Below are 22,396 nucleotides of genomic sequence, written 5' to 3' on the forward strand. Positions count from 1 at the left end.
TTGTTTTTGTCCGATTTAGCTGTGACTTTCAGCTCATCAGGAGCCTACAGTCACTGCAACAGGAAGATGGGAGAAAAGAGAGGTGATGATCACCCCTTGGGAAAGCTATAAAAAGTGTCTAAAGACTCAGCAGTTAGCCAGAGAGTTCGAAGAAATTCAGAAATGGAAAGAACTCCACTCCCATTAATTGTGAGGAAAGGAGGAGGAGAGAAGAAAGGAAGAGGCTCAAAAAAAGAGAGAGAAAACACAGATGTGGCCCCAAATCGCAGAGCAAGACTACCTCATGTGTAAAGTTGAGGTCCCTGCAAATTAAGTTTTATTTCCAAAAGACTCCCTCCAAGTTTTCACTGAACGCTTGCCCTGCTCGTAGGTACCCTGCCAGCACACAGGCCCTCCTGTTCAGAGCACACACATATCTCCCGGGTCAGCCTCTGTTCAACAAGGGCATTCAACTGCATTATGAAGAAAAAGGCCAGTTCTCTGGGCCAAGGAGTAAAGGAATCAGCCTTGAGCCTGTGCTATTTACCATTAACTCAGCAGAGAGCAGGACACATCAATTAGCAGGCTTTTTAGACTCTGTATTCTTCATTCTCTAGACTGCTCTACTTCCAGAAAACCATTGAGCTGTACCATTCAGACAGTCTGTCAACATCCTAAAACAGATATTGGCGGTTTAATGAATATTTAAATATAATTTCAATTTCCGCAAGAGGATTCCCACAGGGGGAATGCTGATTTGAATTTTCTTTGGTTGTACAACACTCTCCCAAATTTGCACTTTTGCAAAGCCATTCATTTTCTACAAAGCATCGAGCTCCTAGAGAAAAGACAAGGGGGGTGGGGTGGGGAAGGGGGCGGGAGATGCCCAAGCTAACTGATGCCAGATGAACTTTTCCTGCATCCAGAGAACTTTGTTTTGAAGATTTCCGCCTTGTATTAAATCAAAGTGGCAAAGCAGGTCTTGAAAACTAGGGAACTGTATTCTCTACCCTGAAGGTCAAGACTGCCAAACTTGTAGGTATTTAACTTTCTGGGCTCAAGAATCCACATTGTCCTAGAGTGAACTTACAGAGCCATTCATATTTTTAACCAATAATTACAAATGCTTCTCAAGAACTGAGGCTCAGACAGCCTGAGACCCTGTCTTTTCAGCTATTTTGGCCAAAGCAGCTGTTTGTGTCCCCGACACCATTTCTACCCCAGGCTCCTGAGACAAGAGACAAGAGGGATTCACTTGACTATGTGCACCAAAATACTTTATTTGTTTTGGATGCAGTAAAAGCATCATTACTTAACATGACGCTCTGCTTTTTCAGTGCAGAGATTTGGCAGGAAGGTGCAAGTGACATCCAAGTTATAAAAACCTTAAGATTTGTAGCAGATGCCAATAGCAGGGCTACACCCTCATAAACAACGAAGACAGAAATCTTTCTCCAGTGACAGGCCAGAACTTGGAAGCTGTGGGCCAGGACTATAGGATAATTAGGATTATTTCTGTTCAGTGGCACTTACTAAAGTAAGGGTATATGCATAAGAAATGCCGGGGTGGGGGGAACATTTGCATCCATTCTTTAGTAAGCATGTACAAGTTTTACAAAGAAGGTGTACCCACAAGAAGGGGCATGTGTGCATCCCTGGGTTTCTGGTTGGTATCCTGGAGATCCTTCAAGCATGGCTCCCTCACTTTCCTCCACACATACGTTCTGTTCTACATATCACCTTCTGTGAAACGGAATTTGAAGACTGAATGTTAAACGGTTCAAAAAAAAAGAAAATCTACCTGTACATCAGTCAGAGTTTTGTAGTTACAAGCAATTGGTACCAACTCTGGCTCGTGGAGGCAGAAAAATAAATAAATAAATAATTGGAGTGACACTGGATTAAAAGGAGGGTAGAAGGACCAAGCTCAGCAAGGACAGGTATCAAGTTGCTCCCAGGGTCCATGCAGGAGGACTACAGAGTTTCTACAGATCACGGTGAGTAGAATTACCAGGTTTTGGCTACTTTCAGCCTTTCTGCCACCCTGCTCAGGATTCCCACTTTTGGGAGAAATTGTCTGGCTAATCTAGACATTTGGGGTACACATCGACCCCACAGCTAAAGGAGGGCACACTGATTGCCAGGCCCCTCTGAATGAGGTCCCCCCACTGGACCAGGGGAAGAACAGTTCCCAAAAGCAAAATCGGAGTGCTGTTAGCAGAACATGGGAAATGAAGATGGGCAGAAAAAAACACAGATGTCCACTTCTACATAAACAGTCTTAGCATTCCTACTGAATTGTTTATTTTTTCAACTTCTAAGGACAACTTTGGCAAAACTACAAATAATGTTATTGCCCAATAGTCGGTGTTATGATGTCCCACATGTTATTTCCAGGGTCTTCAATTTAGGAAAATGTCTGGGGCTGCAGATGAGCTGATGTACATCCTATTCTTCTATTAGGTAATGAGGGCCAAATAACTCATTATGTTTCTCTTCTTACTTAGGCTGCCAGGAAGCTCAGAGCTAGGAGTTTTAGGCTTAGTGGTAGCACCTGTCCTTAGTCTAGGTTTTCAAGTACAACTAAATCTCTCCCTTCATGATATGACTAGTATTTGAAGAGTTTTACTTCAGTCTTATTTTAACGTCTCAAAGGCATAACTATCTTTTATTGAAAAGTACTTCAAAAGCATTTGAATTTTTTCCTTCCTAACCAAAAGTCAACCTTTTCATGACTCTGTAAGTATTTAAGGTGTAATTATATTTTCTGAGCTTGTAGATTGACCAGGACTTTCGTGTCCTGCAGCCAGAATCATCTCTTTCCTTTTTTGCTAGATTCAATTAGGATAGATTAAATTAGAAAGATAGATAGATAGATAGACAGATACATAGATAGATGATAGTTCTAACTCTGGGTCTGATTAGAGTGTGCAATAATTTTTAGAATAGTTATCAATAAAGTTCATAAACCTTTATTGGAAGATCAATAGGGAACTGTCTCAAACCTATAGTTAGAGAGCCTAACCCAGAGGAATGATCGAAAACTAAGGAACCAGGAAGTGCTCAGCACTTGTGCTTTCAATGAACCGAGTAGACGGTTGAAGGTTGGGGGTCTAATTCATTGTTTTATAGCTCAAGCCACTGTCTGAGTTAATTCCAAGTACTTTTAATACCAAAAATAATCAGAATTCCCTAATGCTGCAGGAAATGGGCAGAGTCAGGTAGAACAGTGGCAACCTGGGAAGGTAAATGAAAGCAGCAGCAGATCTGCCCCCGGATGACCAGAACACACTTGCAAGGTGCTTTGGGGTGTGTTTTTGGTGAAACGGGGATTCTTAATTATAAAGGTGGTGCCACCCTTACAGATGTCTTTCAGTTTGGGTTTCCTAAAATAGCATTTGAATGGTCCTTCATAGGTTGATAACTGTGGCCAAAAGGTGGAGATCCATTCAATTTAAAACTACTCTCCACCCTCTAAATTTACCCCCTTTTTTGGAAGCAATCTGTTCCAATGTTTGGCAGTAAAAATGCTCCCGAAGAGCCAATACCATAACAGGGAGGAATTTTAGTCACCTGGTGTGGGAGACGTAGGAACCGGCTGACTGGTGTTTAGTGAGAAGTGGGAGGAGCCTCCCACTTCTGCCCGGAGGCACCGCCCCCCCACCAACAATGTGCTAAAGGGCAGAAAATGGGAGGAGGAACCCCACTTCTGGAGCTGAGGGTGGGCTCCCAGAGTGGTGCCGGGAGAACTATGGACGGTGCTAAACAAATAAACTTAGTCACACAATTGTTTATCACATTGGCCTTTAAGAGTCAGGAGACTGGGACTTCCCTGGTGGCGCAGTGGTTAAGAATCCGCCTGCCAATGCAGGGAACACGGGTTCGAGCCCTGGTCCAGGAAGATCCCACATACCGTGGAGTAACTAAGCCCGTGCGCCACAACTACTGAGCCCACGTGCTGCAACTACTGAAGCCCACGCACCTAGCGCCCCGTGCTCCGCAACAAGAGAAGCCACCGCAATGAGAAGCCCGCACACCGCAACGAAGAGTAGCCCCTGCTCAACGCAACTGAAGAAAGCCCGCACGCAGCAACGAAGACCCAACGCAGCCAAAAATAAATTATTTAATAATAATTTTTTTAAAAAGAGTCATGAGACCAAGGATCTGGTCCTGATTCCAACAGAACATGAACTTGGCATTCAATTCTCTCACCAGCCAAATGAAGTTGCTAAGCTGGATCGGGGTCCCCAACCCCAGTACCTGCAGGACCCAGCAGGCGATGTGATAAGTGAGACGTGCTCCGTAAGGCCTGGGTGGAGCTGGAGGCCACACCCGACTCCAGTGGAGCAGCATCTGGTCAGCGATCCGCTATGGGAGAACCTGGGCCCACAGTGGTTGGACTGTCCGCGTTTTTGAGAGAATCAGAAAGACCAGCTTTCCTTATAAATTCCTCTAATTTTTCAATCCTGGAGACTAATTTGTGATGTTTTCGTATACACTGAAGGGGCCAAAGGAAACATTTGTGTAAGCTAGAGCCAAACCTCAGGCCCACAGTTTGTCAACTTTAAGTTCAGGTTGTATATCGAAGTGCCCTGGATAGTGGGTGCGCCTTTATACAGGGATTATCTTCTCCCCTCCTGTGGAAATTCACAGGGCATTGGCATCTGAAAGGCTACAAGAAGTCCTGTGCTTCACCTGGTGCTTCCCAAACCTACCCAGAGACTGAACTCCTTGTGGCAAGACTCATAAGAGCAGCTCGCTGAGCTTGCGCCTCATGGAACAGACTTTGGGAAACACAAGACTTATCTGCTTGGTTCCAAAACGCTATACTGCTATTCCTAGTGCACTCTTGGATCTGAAGCAGGGGAAGAAATTAGTATTTACCGACTCCCAATAACGTGCCAGATACCACGTATCCCACATTTCAACTGACAGTCAGGAGCTAAATGTTATTATCCCCATCTTAAAGTTGAAAAGATATAAATCAGAGGCCCTGAGGCAACCCCCAATAATTGAAGCAGCCAAGATTTGTATCCGTGGGTGATTAAAAATCCCACGGTCTTTCCACTATTCAGTAGCTTGTAGGGGCCACAGGCAGCCTGATCTGTACCCTAAAGAAATACAGTCACCATCCGTATCTGCGGGTTCAGCATCCACAGACACGCAGGGCCAGCTGTGCTGCATCATTTTATATAAGGGACTTGAGCATCCACGGATTTTGGTACCCACGGGGGTGCTGGAACAAACGCCCGCTCGGATACTGAGGGACAAGCTTATTCTCCCATCACCTGCCATGTCTCCCTTACTGCTCACCCCTGGGGCTTTGGATCTACCTTTTTTTCCCCCTCAAAGTTTCCAGGCTCTTCATCTGAAAAGAAGCGTTTTTCCAAGAAAGCCAGGTAATCCACCAAAACATTCGGCATCACTGAGCAGGTGTGAGCATCTGATGCCTTTGCTCAAAGGAATAATGTATCAAAGCCGACAGCTGCATTGAAGGTGCGACAGACAGCTAACCTTTGTGGCGCACGCAGACATGCCAGGCATGGTGCTCACTCCCCCGCCCTTCCCTTTCTTCCTCGTTTGGTGTCTGCCCATCCTTTACCCCCTCAGCTCCCCAGTCTCCCCTCTGCTTGACTTTCTCACCCATCTGCCATCCCTCACCTCAACCCATTTCATTTCTTTCCTTCACCCCCAAAGTAAACAGAGGAACAGAAGTCTAGCATTTTATGTGCCACACTCAGGAGTGACCACACATTCTGGTTTGCCAGGAGACGGACTCACAGGTCATGCCTGCTGTTCTCATTAGTTATTAATAGCGCCCCATCACCTCAACAGGACCTCAGATTGGACAAGAGGCCACATGATCTCATTATATATTTATTAAACAAAGGCTTCTGTTCCTTGCCCTTTAAAAGAGATGAAATCAAATTCCTCAAATTTTCCTCCCTGAGGGGAAGAACGTTTTCTAAACTAAAGTTATTTTCATATGCTTCTCAATAGCTTTTTACTAAAGTTCAATGGCCATTGGTAAAGTTGTTGCATCTTATCTAATGTTTTAGTTGCTATCTTCTTGAGAAAAAGAATTGTTCCATAAGAAATCCAGACTCTATATCTGCTAGGCATATTACATCCGCAAACTAGATTCAAGACCCACAAATGGTTTTGCAGAATGTATTCTCTGTGTGTTTCCTATCACAGGAGGAAGAATGGCAGGCAGGTGGCCCGACCAGCTGCAGGGATCACAATACCAGAAATTCACCCTTTCGATAGCAAAATCTCCTGAGTCTACTGGCCACTAGGGGAGGAATCAGATGCTAAGATACAGGGCTAAAAAGGGCCCAGAGGACTGGGGCAGCTGGAAAACCAACATGTTAGAAAGAAGTGAGAAATGCGTCCCCGGGAGGATGGAGGTTAAAGGGGCCATCCTGAACGAGGAAGATCCGCCAAGGCATCGGCTGGAACGTTCCATCCTTTGGTCTGGATTTCTCCTCTTGCTCAACTACTAGCTTCTCTCAGATCCTCGGGCAAACTGAGATGGATGGAAATGTCATTTCAGGAAGTAAACAAAGAAATGTTTGAAAAGGAGAGAATGGAACTCTAAGAAAAATATAGAGTTCATTATTTACATTCTGGGCTAGAATTTTAATATCCAGTTAAAAGAAAACAAGAACTACAGAGAATTCGCAGAAGTGAGAGCAGAAACTAGTAGTATTGTTTAGCTCCCCAACACCTGGCACTGTGCCTGGCATACAGTGAAAATTTCACGTGCCCTTTAACAGCTTCAGGTATAAATGACGTGTAGTACACTGCACAAGTTTGTAAGTTTTGACCTATGTACAAGCCCATGAAACCATCACCGTAATCAAGACGCTGAACACATCCCATCACCCCCAAAAGTTCCACCCACCCCAGGCTCAGGCAGCTGTAATTCTGACTTCAGTCATTTTACATCCCCACCAGCAGTGCATGAGAGGTCCGGTTCCTCGACGTCCTTGCCAACAATTGGTACGTTGAAGCCTTTTTAATTTTAGCTGTTCTATAGTTGGGCAGTGTTATCTCATTGTGCTTTTAATTTGCATTTTCCTAATGACTAATGATGTCTTTTCATGTGCTGATTTCCTAACCATATAACTTTTTTGTTCAAATCATTTGCTCATTTTCTTTAATTGGGTTGTTTACCTTGTTACAGTATTGAGTTTTCAGAGTTCTTTATATATACTGGATACAAGCCCTTTATTACAAATATATGATTTGCAAGTATTTTCTCCCAGTCTGTGTCTTCTTTTCATTCTCTTACAAATATCTTTAAAGAGCAGAAATTTCCTGCTCTTTAGAGAGCAGAATTTTGATGAAGTCCAATTTACCCAAGTTTTCTTTTATTCAATGTGTTTTTGTTATTGTTCTAGGAAATCTTTGCCCAACCCAAAGGAACTTTTGGGTGTAGTGGATCTGTTCATTACCTTGACTGTAGTAATGTTTACACAGATGCATACAAAGATTTTCTGCTGTTTCTGTCTAGAAGTTTTATGGTTTTATGGTACACCTGGGTCTAGGATTCATTTTAGGTGAATTTTTGTATAGAATATGTATGAGGGACAGACTGAAGTTTGGGGTTTGTTGTTGATGGTATTGATTTTGCTGTTTTGCATATGGATTGTTTCCGCATCGTTTCGTTGAAAAGACTATCCTTTCTCCGGCAAACTATTTCTTTACACTTTTGTCAAAATCACATTCACTTCTGATCAAAAAGGAGAACTCTCAAAAAAGGCCCTCGCTGACAGCTGCTAAAATTTAAAACATGCATCCTCTTTGATTCAGCAACTCCAATTTTATCAGTTCCATCTAAAGAAATACAAGCACCATGATAGTGCGCAGATCCTTATAACAGTATTATTTACGGGAGGAAAACAACAACAACAAAAAATGGGTACAACCCAAATATTCCCTGACACAGGAAGGACTGAATAAATTACAGTCCAGCTCCACCACCAAATTTTATGTAGGGAGTAAAAGGAATGAGCTGGGCCTACATGAACTGACCAGAAGAGATATCCAAGAAACATTCTGTAAAGTGAAAAAAGCTACAGAGTTTTATATACATAATGATTACATTATTTAAACAAACGAGAAAAACCTAAATATGTATCTATATATTTGTATGTGTTTGTAAAAACCTAGGGAAAATTATGGGCAAAAAACTACCAGACAGATCACATGAGTTTCCTTCATGGGCAGAACTGAGAATGAGGGAATGAACAAGATTATCAACTTCTTGGTACCCTAAGCAGACATTATTTTGTAATTTTTGAGTCAAATCAAGTCTAAAATAGTAGCCATGACTTTGCCATGCAGAGGATGTGCACCCTATTCCATTACACATCTGTACCACCACTTGGAAAAAAAGTGGGTTTTTTTGGTGGTTGGTTCTAGTAGGGAGAAATATTTTGGTACATGAGGGATAACCCCCCACCAAAAAAAATTCCACACTAAGTATATTATAGGTTGAATTGTGTCCCCAAAAATTTCATATGTAAAAGTCCTAACCCCTAGTACCTCAGAATGTGACCTTATTTGGAAATAGGATCATTGCAGATATAATTAGTTACGTTAGAATGAGATCATACTGGATTAGGGTGGGCCCCTAATCCGATATGCCCGGTGTCCTTATAAGAAAGGAAATTTAGACACAGAGAAAAACACACGGGGAGAACACCACGCAAAGCTTCAGCTGGAGTGAAGCTGCCACGAGCCAAGGAATGCCGAAGACTTGCAGCAAACTACCGGGACCTGGGAGGGAGGCATGGAAAAGATGCTCCCTCACGGCCCTCGGAAGCTATCGACCCTTCATGCAACCTGACTGGAGACATCCACCCTCCTGAACTATGAAACAGTACATTTCTGTTGCTTAAGCCACCCAGCTTGTGGTACTTCATTAGAGCGGCCCTGGGAAACTAATGCACTAAGCTCCCAAGCAGTTAAACCTAAAGCAAAAAAAAGTAGCAAGAGCCACTCATCAGCACCACGGTCCCGCAGCCCCCAGGTCCGTGCCTAGGGAGCAGCCTCAGAAGACACAGAAAGTAAACAGCAGTGTCTACTGTCCCGCATTATAGGTGGCTTGTACACCAGGATGCCGTACACACCTGAGGGAAAGCTGGTTCCCGATGTAAAGACATCAAAGCATGCGGTGGGCAGAAGGGGCTACAGTATCTGCGTGTTTATCCCCAGACCCACAATTACACAGAAACCGTGGGGAAGGGTTTGTCGTGAACGGATTAGGGTGGATCTACTATTAAGAAAGGATAACGATTAAGGAGCCCCTTTCTCCTGGCACCTCCCCCTCCCTTTCACATGTGCAGCATCCTTCCCTACTGAGGAAGAGAGTGGAAAGTAAAGCAGCCTTTCAAAACTTGAGTGACTCTCAGTATCCTGCAACAAACCATGATGAAAAAGAATGTATGTGTGTGTGTATGTGTGTGTGTATATATATATATATATATATATGTATAACTGAATCACTTTGCTGTACAGCAGAAATTAACACAACATTGTAAATCAACTATATGGTAATAAAATAAATTAAAAAAAAAAAAAACTTGAGTGACTCTTCACTCTGAGAAATGCAAGTCCAACGAGCAGCTGTGCAGAGATCCAGGCTCCTTACCCTCGTCAGGACTGGAAACGTCTGTGCCATCGTGGCTACTGTATGAAAAAGAGGAGCTGGCCCAGGAGAGCAAGTACTATGACTCCTAACGACGTTTATTTTATCTTAAAAGTGAGTTCCAGCATAGGCATGGATACCTCATTAAAATACTTTATGCAGTCACCAAGTGAAAAACAAAATCAAAACAAAATATCCAACCAGATACGAATAATCAACCAGACATACTCTGAAGTTGACTGGAAATGGATTCTAACATCAATCTACAGTTGTCCTTGCTGGGAAGAGGCAAATCCCAGAGGCTGGCTACCGGGGACCCTGCAGAGACTGACAACCCCGATCGTTTGAGAATAAAGCCCTGGGCCTCCCTCGGTCCTGCCTGTCTGGAAGAGGGTCACTGAGATCCTCCTTGAATTGACTGTCTTCCACACCCCAGCCCATAATTTTAAGTACCAGCATGAACTATCTCTTGAAGCACATTTACTTCCAGAGGCCCTCCCTTGGCAACGGGGCACACATTCCTCTCGGTGTTGGCTTCATTTTCCCAGGATGTTGACCAGAAGTAGATGAGAGAGAAAGCAGCAGCATTTAATTGTTCTTTAATGTCCGTTTTCATTATTTTTCAAATCCACCATAAACAAATTCACACTCCGCACAAAAAGCATGCTATACAGAAACACTAATTTAGTCCCAGTATATGAAAGTCAGGCACACCTTAGCCTTCGGAAGTACAGTGACAGAACACAGACAAAGGCAGCAGGTTTCATGAATGTACTAGCGTGTTAGCTTCCTAGGGCTGCTATAACACATCACCACAGACTGGGTGGTTTAAAACCACAGAAATGTACTCTCTGACAATCCTGGAGGCTGGAAATCCAAAACCATGACATTGGTAGGGCCATTCCCCTCCAAAAGCTCTAGGGAGGAATCGTTCCTTGACTCTTTTAGCCTCGGGTGGTTGCCAGCCGTGCTTGGCTTTCCTTGGCTTGCGGTAGCACAACTCCACACTCTGCCTCCATCTTCGCATGGCCCTCTTCCCCGTGTCTCCTCTGTGTCTTCAAATCTCTCCTTATAAGGACATTAGTCACTGAGTTTAGGGCTCACCCTAATCCAGTATGACATCGCCTTCACTCAATTACATCTGCACAGACCGGGTTTCCAAATAAGGCTACACTCACAGGTCCCAGGGTTAGGATTTCGACATATCTGTGTCGGGGTGGTGGTGCGGGCAGGGGGGAACAACTCAACCCATAACAATGAGTAAGACATAGAGACCAGGCTCTGAATGTGACTCTTGGTCCCTCGGTAGCCATGTCAGTTAGGAAAGCCAAGGGTGCAAGTAATAAAGGACCCAACTAATTCATAGGCTTCAAAGAACAGAAGGAGGTGGTACTTTTTCTACTACTGAAACCTCCTCTATCAAATTAAGACCTCAGTCACAACACATGAGGGGAGGAGATGGCCTGGGCTGTCTTACTGGGAAGGGATATCCCGGCAAATACCAAGTGGCATCAGTACTAAGTGAGAGAGCCTACTGTGACTTTGGTAGCACTGGAATATGCCAAAGGCACAAAGCAAGTCTGCGCTTTACCCTTGACACCATCCTATTCCAGTTCTCGCCCTGGGGTTTGGACCTGGTGAATATTCTGATGCTTTATCACTGGAGAGCAGCTAAATTGGGATCACAACCTTTTTTTTTTTTAAGTTAACATAAAATGATAGTAACGAATTCCACGAGACTCTAAGGAGGTCTTTGGACAAATATCTCAAATATTTCTTCTTGCTCTCCTTAGATAAAGCTTCCATTTAGATTTGTGCCCAAAGGTGGCTGAGCAAAGCACACTGCAGCCATTGAGTGCTTCTGGACTGGTTTTATTTGCTGATCACTAACGAGTCCCTAAACAGCAGCTAATTGGAGGAGTCAAAATAGCCCTGTGCAAGGGAGCCTGATGGCCAACAGCCGTGGGGCTGTCCAGCGTCAGCTGCTCCAGGATCCAATTTATGGGACAAATTCATACGGTGGAATGGAGTCAGTGCGAGGGAAGGCGGGAAGAGAGAGATAATCTGGAACATCAAACAAAATGCAAAACGTTGCCTAATGCTCCAAGATAGCCCAGGACAGTCAACATTAGGCAACGGGTAACCAAGGGTCAGAGAGTTTTTTTCCCAAGACTAGCATTTTGCAAGTCGCTTAGTAGAGATTTTGCTCTTGAACTCTCTGACGTCCTCCCTCCCTTCCCCCCAGTTTTGGTCTAAATGGGGAACGACTGCAGAAGTGATCGGGGTTATTGCCAGCTTTTAAGGTCTCTAGTTTGTCAAAAGTCCAGGAATGACTCAATGACATAAGGTAGCATTTTACTTCTGCGAGACCTCAAATTAATGACAAGTCCAAGTTTTCTTTAGGAAGCATAAGGCCCAATGCTTCATGCTTACTCAACTATGAGGGCTGAAAAGAACAGCAAAACACAGGATCGATTTAGTGAGAAACCTGTGTGTCTGTAAGAGCAGCTATTACTCATTTCTAAGCAATTGCTCTTGAACTCTCCGACCTCCTCCCTCCCTTCCTCCCACTTTTGGCCTAAATGGGGAGCGACTGCAGACGTGATCGGTCTTTATTGCAGTTTCAAGGTCTCTAGTCTGGATAAATGCCATGTGCTCCAGCTTAAGAGACTCTTAAATGGCACTTGGGAATTTCAGCTTGAGGACGACACAGCAGTTTACTTCCCCCAGAGATTTGGGCCACCAAAAAGAGGGTAGCCCTTGGTCCACGCAGGCAACCACACGGCTTCAACAAGAGATATGAAAGTAGCCTCTCAGAGCCCATGAGGCCCCCACTGTTGCCATTCTATTTATTAATAACAACAGCACCCGCATGTGTACACCATCCTGCTGTCCCATCCTTCTAAATGACAGAAGAGCGGTGATGGAGATCCGGAGCAAACCTCCTGCTTCGAATCCCAGCTCAGATCATGTCTGGCTGCCCAACCCTGGCCAGATCATTCAAACTCTCTGGCTTTCAGTTTCTTTATCTATAACAAGGGGATAAAAGCGGTTATGGAAGGTAAATGAGCTAGATGATTCAAATAAAACCCCTTAGCGTCGTGCCACACACACAGCGCGTGCTCCATAAAAGCTGGTGTTGCCATCATCTGCCTCGCTCTGTTTTCCTCCTGTCGATTTGGTCTGCCGGGAAAAGTGTCGGATTTGCCAAGCTTTTCTCTCTGCCTGATGGGCCCAGTCTAACGGTCTCTAGCTGATCTTTTAGAAGGCTCTTCCATCTCCCTTCTCAGGGGAAAAGTGGAAGTGGGTAATGACAGAGAAATAAGTCATGAACAATCGACGCTCCAGGCCAAGGCAAGATCCGCCCGATATGACAAGGCAGAGAAAGGGCAAGACGAAGTGCTGTTACCGCCTCCAATCTCCAAATATTGGGCTGGCCAAAAAGTGCGTTCGGTTAATGAATACGTTGTTCGAGAAGGTTCTTGGTGAAAATGAAAAATGTCTTTTCTTTTTACTTAAAACCCAATGAACTTTTTGGCCAACCCAATAGTATTTAGTCACAAATGTAAACCTTTTTATCAGCCAGACGTTTAACAAGAAACTAAAAGAAAGGTTCTTCAGGATCTGGTTTCCTCCCTACCCTTCCTCATTTCACCCTCTTGGAGGTTCTAAGGTACAGCCATTGACCAAAATGTGAATGAAAAGAAAAAAGAAAAAAAAGTGGTGAGGGGGAAACACGGTCCAGGCTGAGAAGCCAAAAGCCAGCTTTATCGATAAAAGTTCTGTATTTTCTGGATCTGCCATGGAGACATTTTAATTACAGGAAAAACAGGCAAATTACTAGGACCTTTACAGAACGTCTCATAAGAAGATGGTCACACATAGATCTACTCCACAGTTAGAATTTGCCAGAACTTTTTCCCATACCTTTCTACTACCACTCTCCATTCCGTCCTTGTAGTAACTACACGACAGGCAAGGATGCATTGATCTCCTTTGTTCCAAACTCAGTCTCCAGTCGTCTTTCTCCTGCTCTCCACCTTTCTAGGCTTCCAAAACATGTATGTGGTAGCACCCTGAAGACAGACGCTCTGGGGAAACGCACGCTCCTCGTGGCTGAGCCCACACTCCTGAGCCGATGAGTCTGTCACTTCTAACGCCTCTGCCCGGCCCAACAATGAAGTCAATCAGGCAACCCATGTAAACTGTAAAATATCGAGGCCAGAAGTAGTCTCATCTCTATGTTGAAAAACCAACACTTAGCCTTTTTTACTGGAAAGTCCTCTTTCACTTTTCCGAAAAAAAGCCTGTTTCAAATCTGCTTCTTAAAAAATTTATAACTCTCCCAAGTCCCTCTAAGGAAAAAAGTCTGCTGTGCAAAGGAGAAGGGAAGAAGGGAAGAATTCATATTTATTCCACTTTAAAAGCTGGGGTGGTAATTTAAATCTTCACATCCCCTTTGATCCTACTATATTTTTAATGGCAGAAGCTCCCAGCAAGGGCTCGAGTGGGATGTAACAGAAGTTTTAACATTCAGGGGGGCAGATGAACTTGCCGCAGTCTGTGTGACTGAATGAGAAATTCCCCAGCTCAGCCCCACTCGGGGCAACAGGTCACTTTGCCTGTACTGGATTTGGGTCGAACAGCAAAGCCTCAGATCAGAAAATATCAGCGTTCGTTCATTTGGCGAAGAAGTGGGGTTTGATAACAATAATCCAGCCTGACCAAAGATGCCATTTCCCGAGCAAGAGAGCTGGATACCGGACTCACATTAGTTAGAGGATGACTGTCTAGCCTAAACAGAGTTCAGCCACACTCCCTCCCTGGGCCATGGACCTTTTGAATGGCGTCATCTAATAAAGTCAGTTAAGGAAAGATGTCCTTTTCTTCCCTCACCTCTTTTGTTTCTAGGTATTTGTACAAGAAATTGACTCCCTAGTCCTGTTAGGAAGCTCTGGGAACACTTCCTTGAAGCATTCTCTTCACTCAAGCTCATCTAAGTTAGAATGTTTGCATTAAAAATGAATGAGGAAAAAAAACCAGGGAGGTGGTATGAGAAAGTTAAACAGATTTGTGTAAGGAGGTTGGGGCTTTGACTCTGTTACAGACAGGGATTCATCATTATTTCCCCATGGAACACGCTTTCCATTGCCATTTCCATGGCCACAACATCTGGGCATGTGAAGCATCCCATTCACTGAGGAATCGGAAACCAACGTTCCTATACAGTGGTGCCTTGAGGGCAAAAAAGGGAAGAAAAAATCGCAGATGGCAAACAGAGCCCAAGTGACAAAAATAACCACAAGGAATGTAAACAAAGTATCATTACAAGCAGCTCACTCACCACGTCACCCTCAACAGCTCCCTTCCCCAGAAGCAAAAAATAAAAACATACAAATCGTGCTGTAAAGAAGAGCTAAGCTGCTATTGGGGAAGAAGCCATGAATACGAAGATTTTTCTCCATATGGCTCACTTTTATAATTGCAAGCCTTGAGGTATACTTTTAAGAGAACCAGGTCTGGCTGCTAATTTAAATTAGGGCAGCATGAAGTTAAGCCCTGTGTCGGTAAGTATCTTCCAATGGTGACTTGATTTTAGTCAGTGACTAGGCATGTTTACTTGAGCTTTCACAAGCCAAAAACCCCTGCTCTTTCAATCTGACACTTCAAAATGAAACAAATGCATTGCAAATGCACACTGTAATACACCAGGCTCATGCCAAACGCACATGTGTACATTTCACAGAAGAGCCAGGACATTTCTAGCGAGGAACGATCGCCATGCGGAACGCAAGCCAGAGCTAGCTCCTGCCAACGGTCACGTGCTGTGGAGCACACAGGAGTCCCTACACGAAACAGGCCGGTAGAAATAACTTCAAGAGACAAAAATCTACAAACTCTGCAGAGGCACGGATCCCCAGGCCACAAAAGCCACCCCCAGGAATTCTGACCTCATCTCTCTAAGGACCTCCAAGAGCTTCTCTCCTCACTTGGATGGGAAGCCCTCCGCCCCCGCTAAGTCACTCCTTCCTTTAGAATAAATTCACCACCCTGAACTGAAGGAAAAATGCACACGTACAACTGGTAACTGATGCCAGGGCTGAAATACATTTACATCACCTTTGGCCAATCATTCAGAGCCCAATATTGACTCTCTTAGTAAGAGAAGGAGAGAGTTAGGAGGCTGGTCATCCACCTCCCTATGTTCAAGGCTAAAGACCTCTTTTCTTGTTCATTCTGTTTGAGACCCTAGGGGACTGGCCTGGTGTCTCAAGCTCTTACTGTGAACCCACTCCCCCAGAATGCAGGCCCGGGGAGGCTTGGAATGGGGTTGTGAGGCATCCGCTTCTGCTAAAAGCAATGCCCTCTGCAGGTTAATCCTCAGTATGAGAACTCACAGGCAAAGGTTAGACTCTCCTAGCATCTGAGAGACAGACAGTCCGTGTTTGGCCCTTTGAATTTTCATTGAGAAACCTGCAAAGCCAGTGAAGGCTCCTGGCCTCCACTGTCCCAGGTCTTCAGATGCATTCAGCTTCCAACGGTGCTGTATTTTACCACTGAAACACTTCTTCAAAGTTTACTATGAAACAGTGTGGCTCTAAGCCTGCCAAAAGTTTAACTGCAGGATTCAGTGGATTTTATCTGGCAGAGTAGCTGCCCTTCCTCCTGAGCATATTTTCCAGCGAACGCAGTCAAACCTTGCAGTCAGGGTGATTTCGGGGTCCCGAGTGTCACTGAATGAGCTCCCCTCTGAAAACGCCCCTCTTTCTCACTTTGACCGCCTTCCCATCTCATCTCCCTGGCTTCAGAATCCAAAGTAAAAGCAGTTTGGCATTTCAGTAGACAGCAATGAAAAACTTTGATGGGATGACCCAGGGCATAACTATTCCTGGCTGAATTTAACTTTTGATTTTCAAATATGTAGGGGAGCTTGGGTTCAGGGGAGACGAAGGGAGAGCGCCAACAAATAGGAGAAAATAAAATAGAATAAGCAGCATACCATGACCAAGCCAAACCAAGCTTGATATTTCCAAATTATATTGGCAAACGTATGCTTTCTCAAATCATTTGTTCTGTCTTTCCTGGAGACGAAAAGGAAAAAAAAAAAAAAAATCTGGATGCAAAATTCCTAACCCCAGACCAGTAAATTGTGTCAGTGGAATACAATCTAAAATTGCTGGTCAGAAAGTCCAGCGTTATATATACCTATAGGCAACTAATCCCCAAGGCAAAAGTTGCGCCGCCCGGAGCAATGCGTTCGTCAATTTCATCACCCCCCCTCACCCCGACCGAGTGCCCAGCGCTGGGTTAAGCGGACAGCATCAGGTTCTAATCCTTGCATTCACACACGATCGCTTTGGGCAAATCCTTGGCAGTGGTCAGACGCACCACCTCTGCTCCTCCGGTGCGAGCACCTTCTCCTCCAGGCTGGCCCCCGGTCACCCGGTGCCCCTTACCTGCAGGCGCTCCGTGGCCGGCTGCCACATCTTCCAGCCGCGGGGTCTGGCAGAGGAGACGCTGGCGAGACTCTGTCGATGGCGCCGGGGGTCGAGGGGCTGGGGGGCGAGGGGCTGCGGTGCCGCTTCACATCTGGGGTGGGCGCCCGCGGGATGTACGTCCAGGGGCCGGCGACCGCCGCGGGGTGGGCGCTGGGGGGCTGCGAGGGGGGGAGGCGGCGCGGCGCTCGGCTGCCGGCAACTTGTGGGCACGGCCGCGAGCCGCCTGTCCTGGCGCAGCTGCGAGAGGACTGCGCAGCTCCGCCCGGGCCCACGAGCGCACGGCGGCGGCGGCGACGGCGGCGGCGACGGCGGCGGCGGCAGCGGCGGCAAGCGCTCCCTCCTCCTCCCCCGCCGCCGCCGCCCGGACCTGCGCGCTCTGAGCATGCCCGGGGCCGGCCCCCGCCCGGCCGGGAGCCCGCATCCCGGCCTCGGGGGACCCTGAATCCCGGCGAGGGGAGTGTGCAGAGGCCAGAACCGGCGGCCCTGCTCCCCCAGGGAGCCCCGGGTGGGATGGGGTCTGGGCGAGGGAAGAGCCTGGAGAGGGAGGGCTTCCTGAAGCCAGAGCCCATAGCCCTCTGGGGTCTCAGTCTTCCTGTCAACAGGGATCTCCGAATCGCCTGGGTCTTGACGGGCACTGTGCTGGGCCACGGAATTCCATTCATTCTTTCCAGTGGAGTTAACTGAGCATCTATTAGGCTCCAGCCCCTGTGCTGGATTCTGAGGATTCAGTGGCACAGAACAGAAGACAAGAGCATGTTTCCCCTCTCCCGAGCTTCATTCTACTTGAGGGAGACAGTCAGTGACAGAGGAAACACCTGAAAGGGCGCCAGGTCAGGTGGTGAGACATCTTGGCAAGAAAATAAAACAGGGGTGATGGGTGAAGAAAGGGAGAGGAGCGCTTCTTCGAGGGGGGTCCAGGTATGTCTGGGGTAAGAGAGGAAGATGGACCAGGTGAGGCATGACATGCGGGGCAGAGGACTGGGGCTCCTACACCTGGGTAAGGAAGGTAGCACAAGATCGCCCGTCCTCCATCCACCCTGAGATCTGCCAGGTGCCTCAGGAAGCTCTGTGAACCCAAAGATAAGCCAAGGGCCACCCTGGGCTCCCAGGCATGGAGGGTGGTGTGGGCCACCGTGAAATAACCACCTTTCCTAAAGAAGCCCAGCTCCTCCCACCCTCTTGACAGCTGGCCAAGGTGAGTATGAACATTCCCATCGTTTGGACAACACAGATGAGGCTTGCAGAGTCTAGGTGACCATTAAAGTCACACAGCCAGTGAGTGGCTTCAAGATGACTTGGAGTCTGGGGCTCTTACCCGACTCCCCTAACTGCTCTGACCATGGAAACACCATGGGAAAAGGGCAACGTTCTGGGGCTGGAGGCTGGGGGAGCTTGGCAGGATGGGGAGGCTACGCTGATTCTGGAGGCTGATGAAGAGTGTGGGAGGAGAAGTAGTGGGAAACGCTCAGGGACAGAAGGAGCAGCTAGAGGGGGAGGGCCACACCATCTGTGCGGGGAGCCCAAGGCTCCTGAGAGATGGGCCCACGGAGCAGCGGGGACTGGCGGGAGAGGGTCCCGAGGGCATACCACACTGCAGGTGCACCGCCTGGGTCCTGAGCTACTCGGGCACTACTAAAATCAACACCCCACGTCTGGAAGGATCTGCCCATGGTCATGCACAGGTAGAGTGATTTCCAGATATCAGAGCACTCAGCTCAGCAGACCCTCCCAGAACTCTCCGAGGGACAGAAACCCGCATCTCCCAAGGCTTGGGGAGCACAAGGTTCACAGAGCTGCCCAGAGGAGAGTCACATAGTGGCAGTGCCTATCCAGGGCACTTTTCCAGGCCTCCGGATGGCTCCTTCCACACCACACAGTTGCTGCCACCCACCCAGGCAGGTCCAGACCCTCAGTGCCCTAGGAGCCTCCCCCAAAGCCACAGAGATGCTTCTGAGAGGCTGGTCTCTATCTCCCCTGACGACCACGGGACCCTCCCATTCCTGCCGAAAAAACCACCAAGACTTTCTCAGCTACTTCCCCAGTCCCTGCTACCTGCTCTGGACCTACCAGTAAATCCCTTCTGATGAGGGGTTGGTATGTCAGCCCTGCATGGAAATACATCTCAGATGCTTGGTCATGTGGTCTCCGTTTTGAGATGATATGTTTACTTTTCCAATAACTCTTCATGCACACTTCCCACACCTAGAAAAGTCCTGCTGACAATAATAGACCTTCTCAGCCTCCTAATTCTCTTTTTATAAAACCCCAAAGCAAAAAGAGATGCACTTCATTATGAAAATCTAGAGATCCAAATGTCCACATTCAACCTCTCAGGAAGCTAAAACAGGACTGTTCCGTTGCCAGGGATGTCTTCCGACTTGAGCTCTGAAACCATCCTTGGTTGCAGATGCTTCCGTGGAAAAGTGATTTTGTTTTAAATAGCAGCGGGATGAGATAACGGCCTAAATTCAAATTGCATTAGAGCGTTAAATCCTGTCTTCTCACCACCTCCAAGTGTAATTAATTGTTATGACTCAGTAATACAGCTTTTAGTTCAGAGTATGATGCTATTTAAGGAGAAAAGGCTTCGGCTCTGTAGTGATTGCTTTCAGTTACTAGTCCCACTTTGCAAACATATTTGGTAAAGTAGTGTTTAAACTCAAAGGACACTCCTGTTTTCATTACCTTGATGCCGGGAATCAGGAAACTAGGGCAGGGGAAATGAGAGTGGAGGTGGAGCCTGGTAGAAGGTGACAAAAGGAACAACCCTCCCACCATCAGTTTGGCTCCCAAGCCTTCCTATTCAGAAGGAACCTGTAATAGAGGGTGAATGCAATAGAGACATCTACTGGTCAGAGCTAGGACGTGCACCCTGATCTCTCCCAGTCCCGTTTTGGGACGTGGCAACCTCAACCTCCTGGTGAGTCTGAAAGTGTAAACATCTGAGCAAGGAACGGTTGCTGAAATAAGCAGGAGTTGTTTTGGAGCAATGAGTAGAAATATTAGGCACGTGAGTACGTGCGTAATTTCATGTACTTAATCCCCTGTAATTATCTAAGCAGGTCTAATCTTATTAATAAATACCATTTCAAGGAAAAGGACCACACACACACACACACAAATTGGCAAGGCCAAGGTGAACTATAAACACAACGTTTTGTCCAGAAAAAGAATTCCAACCATCCCCAGAAAGTTTTGTAAGCCAAATTTAATCTAGTTCATGATTCTGAGTCCTAAGGTAAGCAACCTAGATGTCTACATCAGGAGAATGGTGAATTAAATTATGGTCCAGCATGTCACAGGAATATTAAAAGATTAGGCAGCCATTAAAGAGGATAATTATGAAGTTGCATTGCAGCTTTAAAATGCTTATGATATGATTATAGATTTAAGCTACAGTGTACATAATTTTAATACATTTATAAAATATGTATCAATTTCAATAAATATGGGAAAGGACCTAGGACAATAAGGATACAGGCTGAATCCCAGCCTTTGAACTAGGTGAGGACTTTTGGCAAGTCATTAACCTTGCTGAACCTCAGATTTCTCATCTGTAAAAAGGGTGATAATATTACATAGTACTTAAGAGTTATTGCAGGCCATGAATGAGTGAATGCGTGCAACATGCCTGGCACATAGTAGGTGTGCAGAAAACTTTAGTTTTCATCCCATTACTTTTCTATTACTGAATGATCAAATTCTCACAAAGTGGCCCATGTTTCCTGTGGTCCGATCATTTCCATTTGGAATGTTTGCGGACTTCAATTATTTGATTTAGCTTTTCACATAAAAGTGATAAACCATATTAAAGCTCGTTTCCATTTTTAATTTAATCAGATGGTGAAATTTATTATGGTCACATGTTTAGCAGAGCAAGTACTGGAAAGTCCTTCTGGTATCATTAACTTCATTTCAAAATCACCAAAACAGCTGTAGATGAGCCATATAGAAAATTCATTAAACCATTTAAACCTCCCTATAGTGATGGAGCCACTGGCTCTCGTCCCTATGTACTGATAGGTATTTATAAGGGTGTTCAGATAACCCTTTCCCTCCCTCAAAAGGAAAACTTCACAGTTGTCTCTGCAAACTGGGTTAAAAGGCAAATGGGGCAGGACTACTTAATACCCAGGATGTGTGTTGTCATTCTCCTACTCAGGACCTCCTCATACCCTCACCAGCCTTAGAAAAGTGGCAGATTATTTTCAAAGATGGCCGCAAACATTCTGCTCCTCTCAGAAGCCATGCCCTTTGCAGTGTGGCTTGCCCATTTCTCCCATCATGAGATGGAATTTATCTGCAGCCTTTGCATCTGTGTTGGATGTGTGACTTGCTTTGATCAGTACAATGCACCAGAAGTGACATTGTGGCATTTCTAAGCTTGGGTCACAAAACACCTTCCAGCTTCTACTGTCACCCTCTTGGAACCTGAGGTCATGGCAGGAAGAAGCCCAGACTAGCCTCTTTGAGATGATGACCCTGCAGAGGGAAGCCAAGCCAAAGTGACCGCACATGAGTGAGCTGACAGCCCAGTCACACCACTCAAAGACAGCAGCCACATGCATGACCCAGGTGAGGCCAGCAGAAGAACCGCTCGGCTGAGCACAGAATTGCTGGCCCACACAGCCATGAGAAAATAATATGGTTGTATTGTTTTAAGCCCTAAGTTTTGGGGTGACTTGTTAGGTAGGGGTAGATAACTGATACAGAAAGCATCACTAATACATGTTAGTCTCCTACTAAACCTTACATCTTTCTCAGTATTTCCTGATTTATCAGAGTTGGCGCAAACGTGAAGCCTCATAGTCTGACATAAAGCCTTATTTCCTTTTTTGTTTGTTTTACTCTTGCTCTCCCAATTCCCTAGTGTACACCCCTGTCCTACTCTCAGATTGTGTGACCCATGCTGCCGAGCCATGCCTGCTAATTTTTCTAGTAAGTCCTTCTGAAAGGAAGGTGGGAACTGGGCCGTGCTCCAACCATATTAGGATTCTTTCTAGCACAGTTTGCAATGAACATGAGGGTACCTGCTTTTTCAGAGCCCTTCTCAGTCTCTCTGAGACACTGCCCATCTTTGTAGATCAGTAAATACAGCTCCTTTTCCAACTAGAGCCTGGGGAAGCTGAGAACGGCATGGAGGATGTGCTCAGATCTGTTTCCACCACATTTAGCCCAGAAAGGGGCAACTCTGTACTCTTCTTGTTCTTTGTGGCCTGATTTCTAAGGGTCTTTGTTGCCCTGTACCTCCATCCTGATT

At 45.9% G+C, this 22,396-nt stretch overlaps 1 protein-coding gene across 3 annotated transcripts in view; it reads right to left on the bottom strand.

The window, feature by feature from the left end:
* Positions 1–22,396, bottom strand: part of PID1 (phosphotyrosine interaction domain containing 1) — a 271,889-nt gene that overhangs the window by 242,386 nt on the left and 7,107 nt on the right. Inside the window, exon 1 of one of the 3 annotated variants that reach the window (XM_079924542.1) lies at positions 17,095–17,558. The exons of 1 other annotated variant lie outside the window; for it this stretch is intronic. In XM_079924542.1, coding sequence (XP_079780668.1) covers positions 17,095–17,520 — 426 coding nt within the window. In that variant the 5' untranslated portion in view covers positions 17,521–17,558. Of the gene's footprint in view, positions 1–1,612; positions 9,373–17,094; positions 17,559–22,396 lie in introns of those variants that run through there. One more of the 3 variants, XM_079924543.1, reaches the window with a different exon arrangement.

Source organism: Stenella coeruleoalba (genome assembly GCF_951394435.1).
Source record: "Stenella coeruleoalba genome assembly, chromosome: 6".
Classification (NCBI taxonomy): domain Eukaryota; kingdom Metazoa; phylum Chordata; class Mammalia; order Artiodactyla; family Delphinidae; genus Stenella; species Stenella coeruleoalba.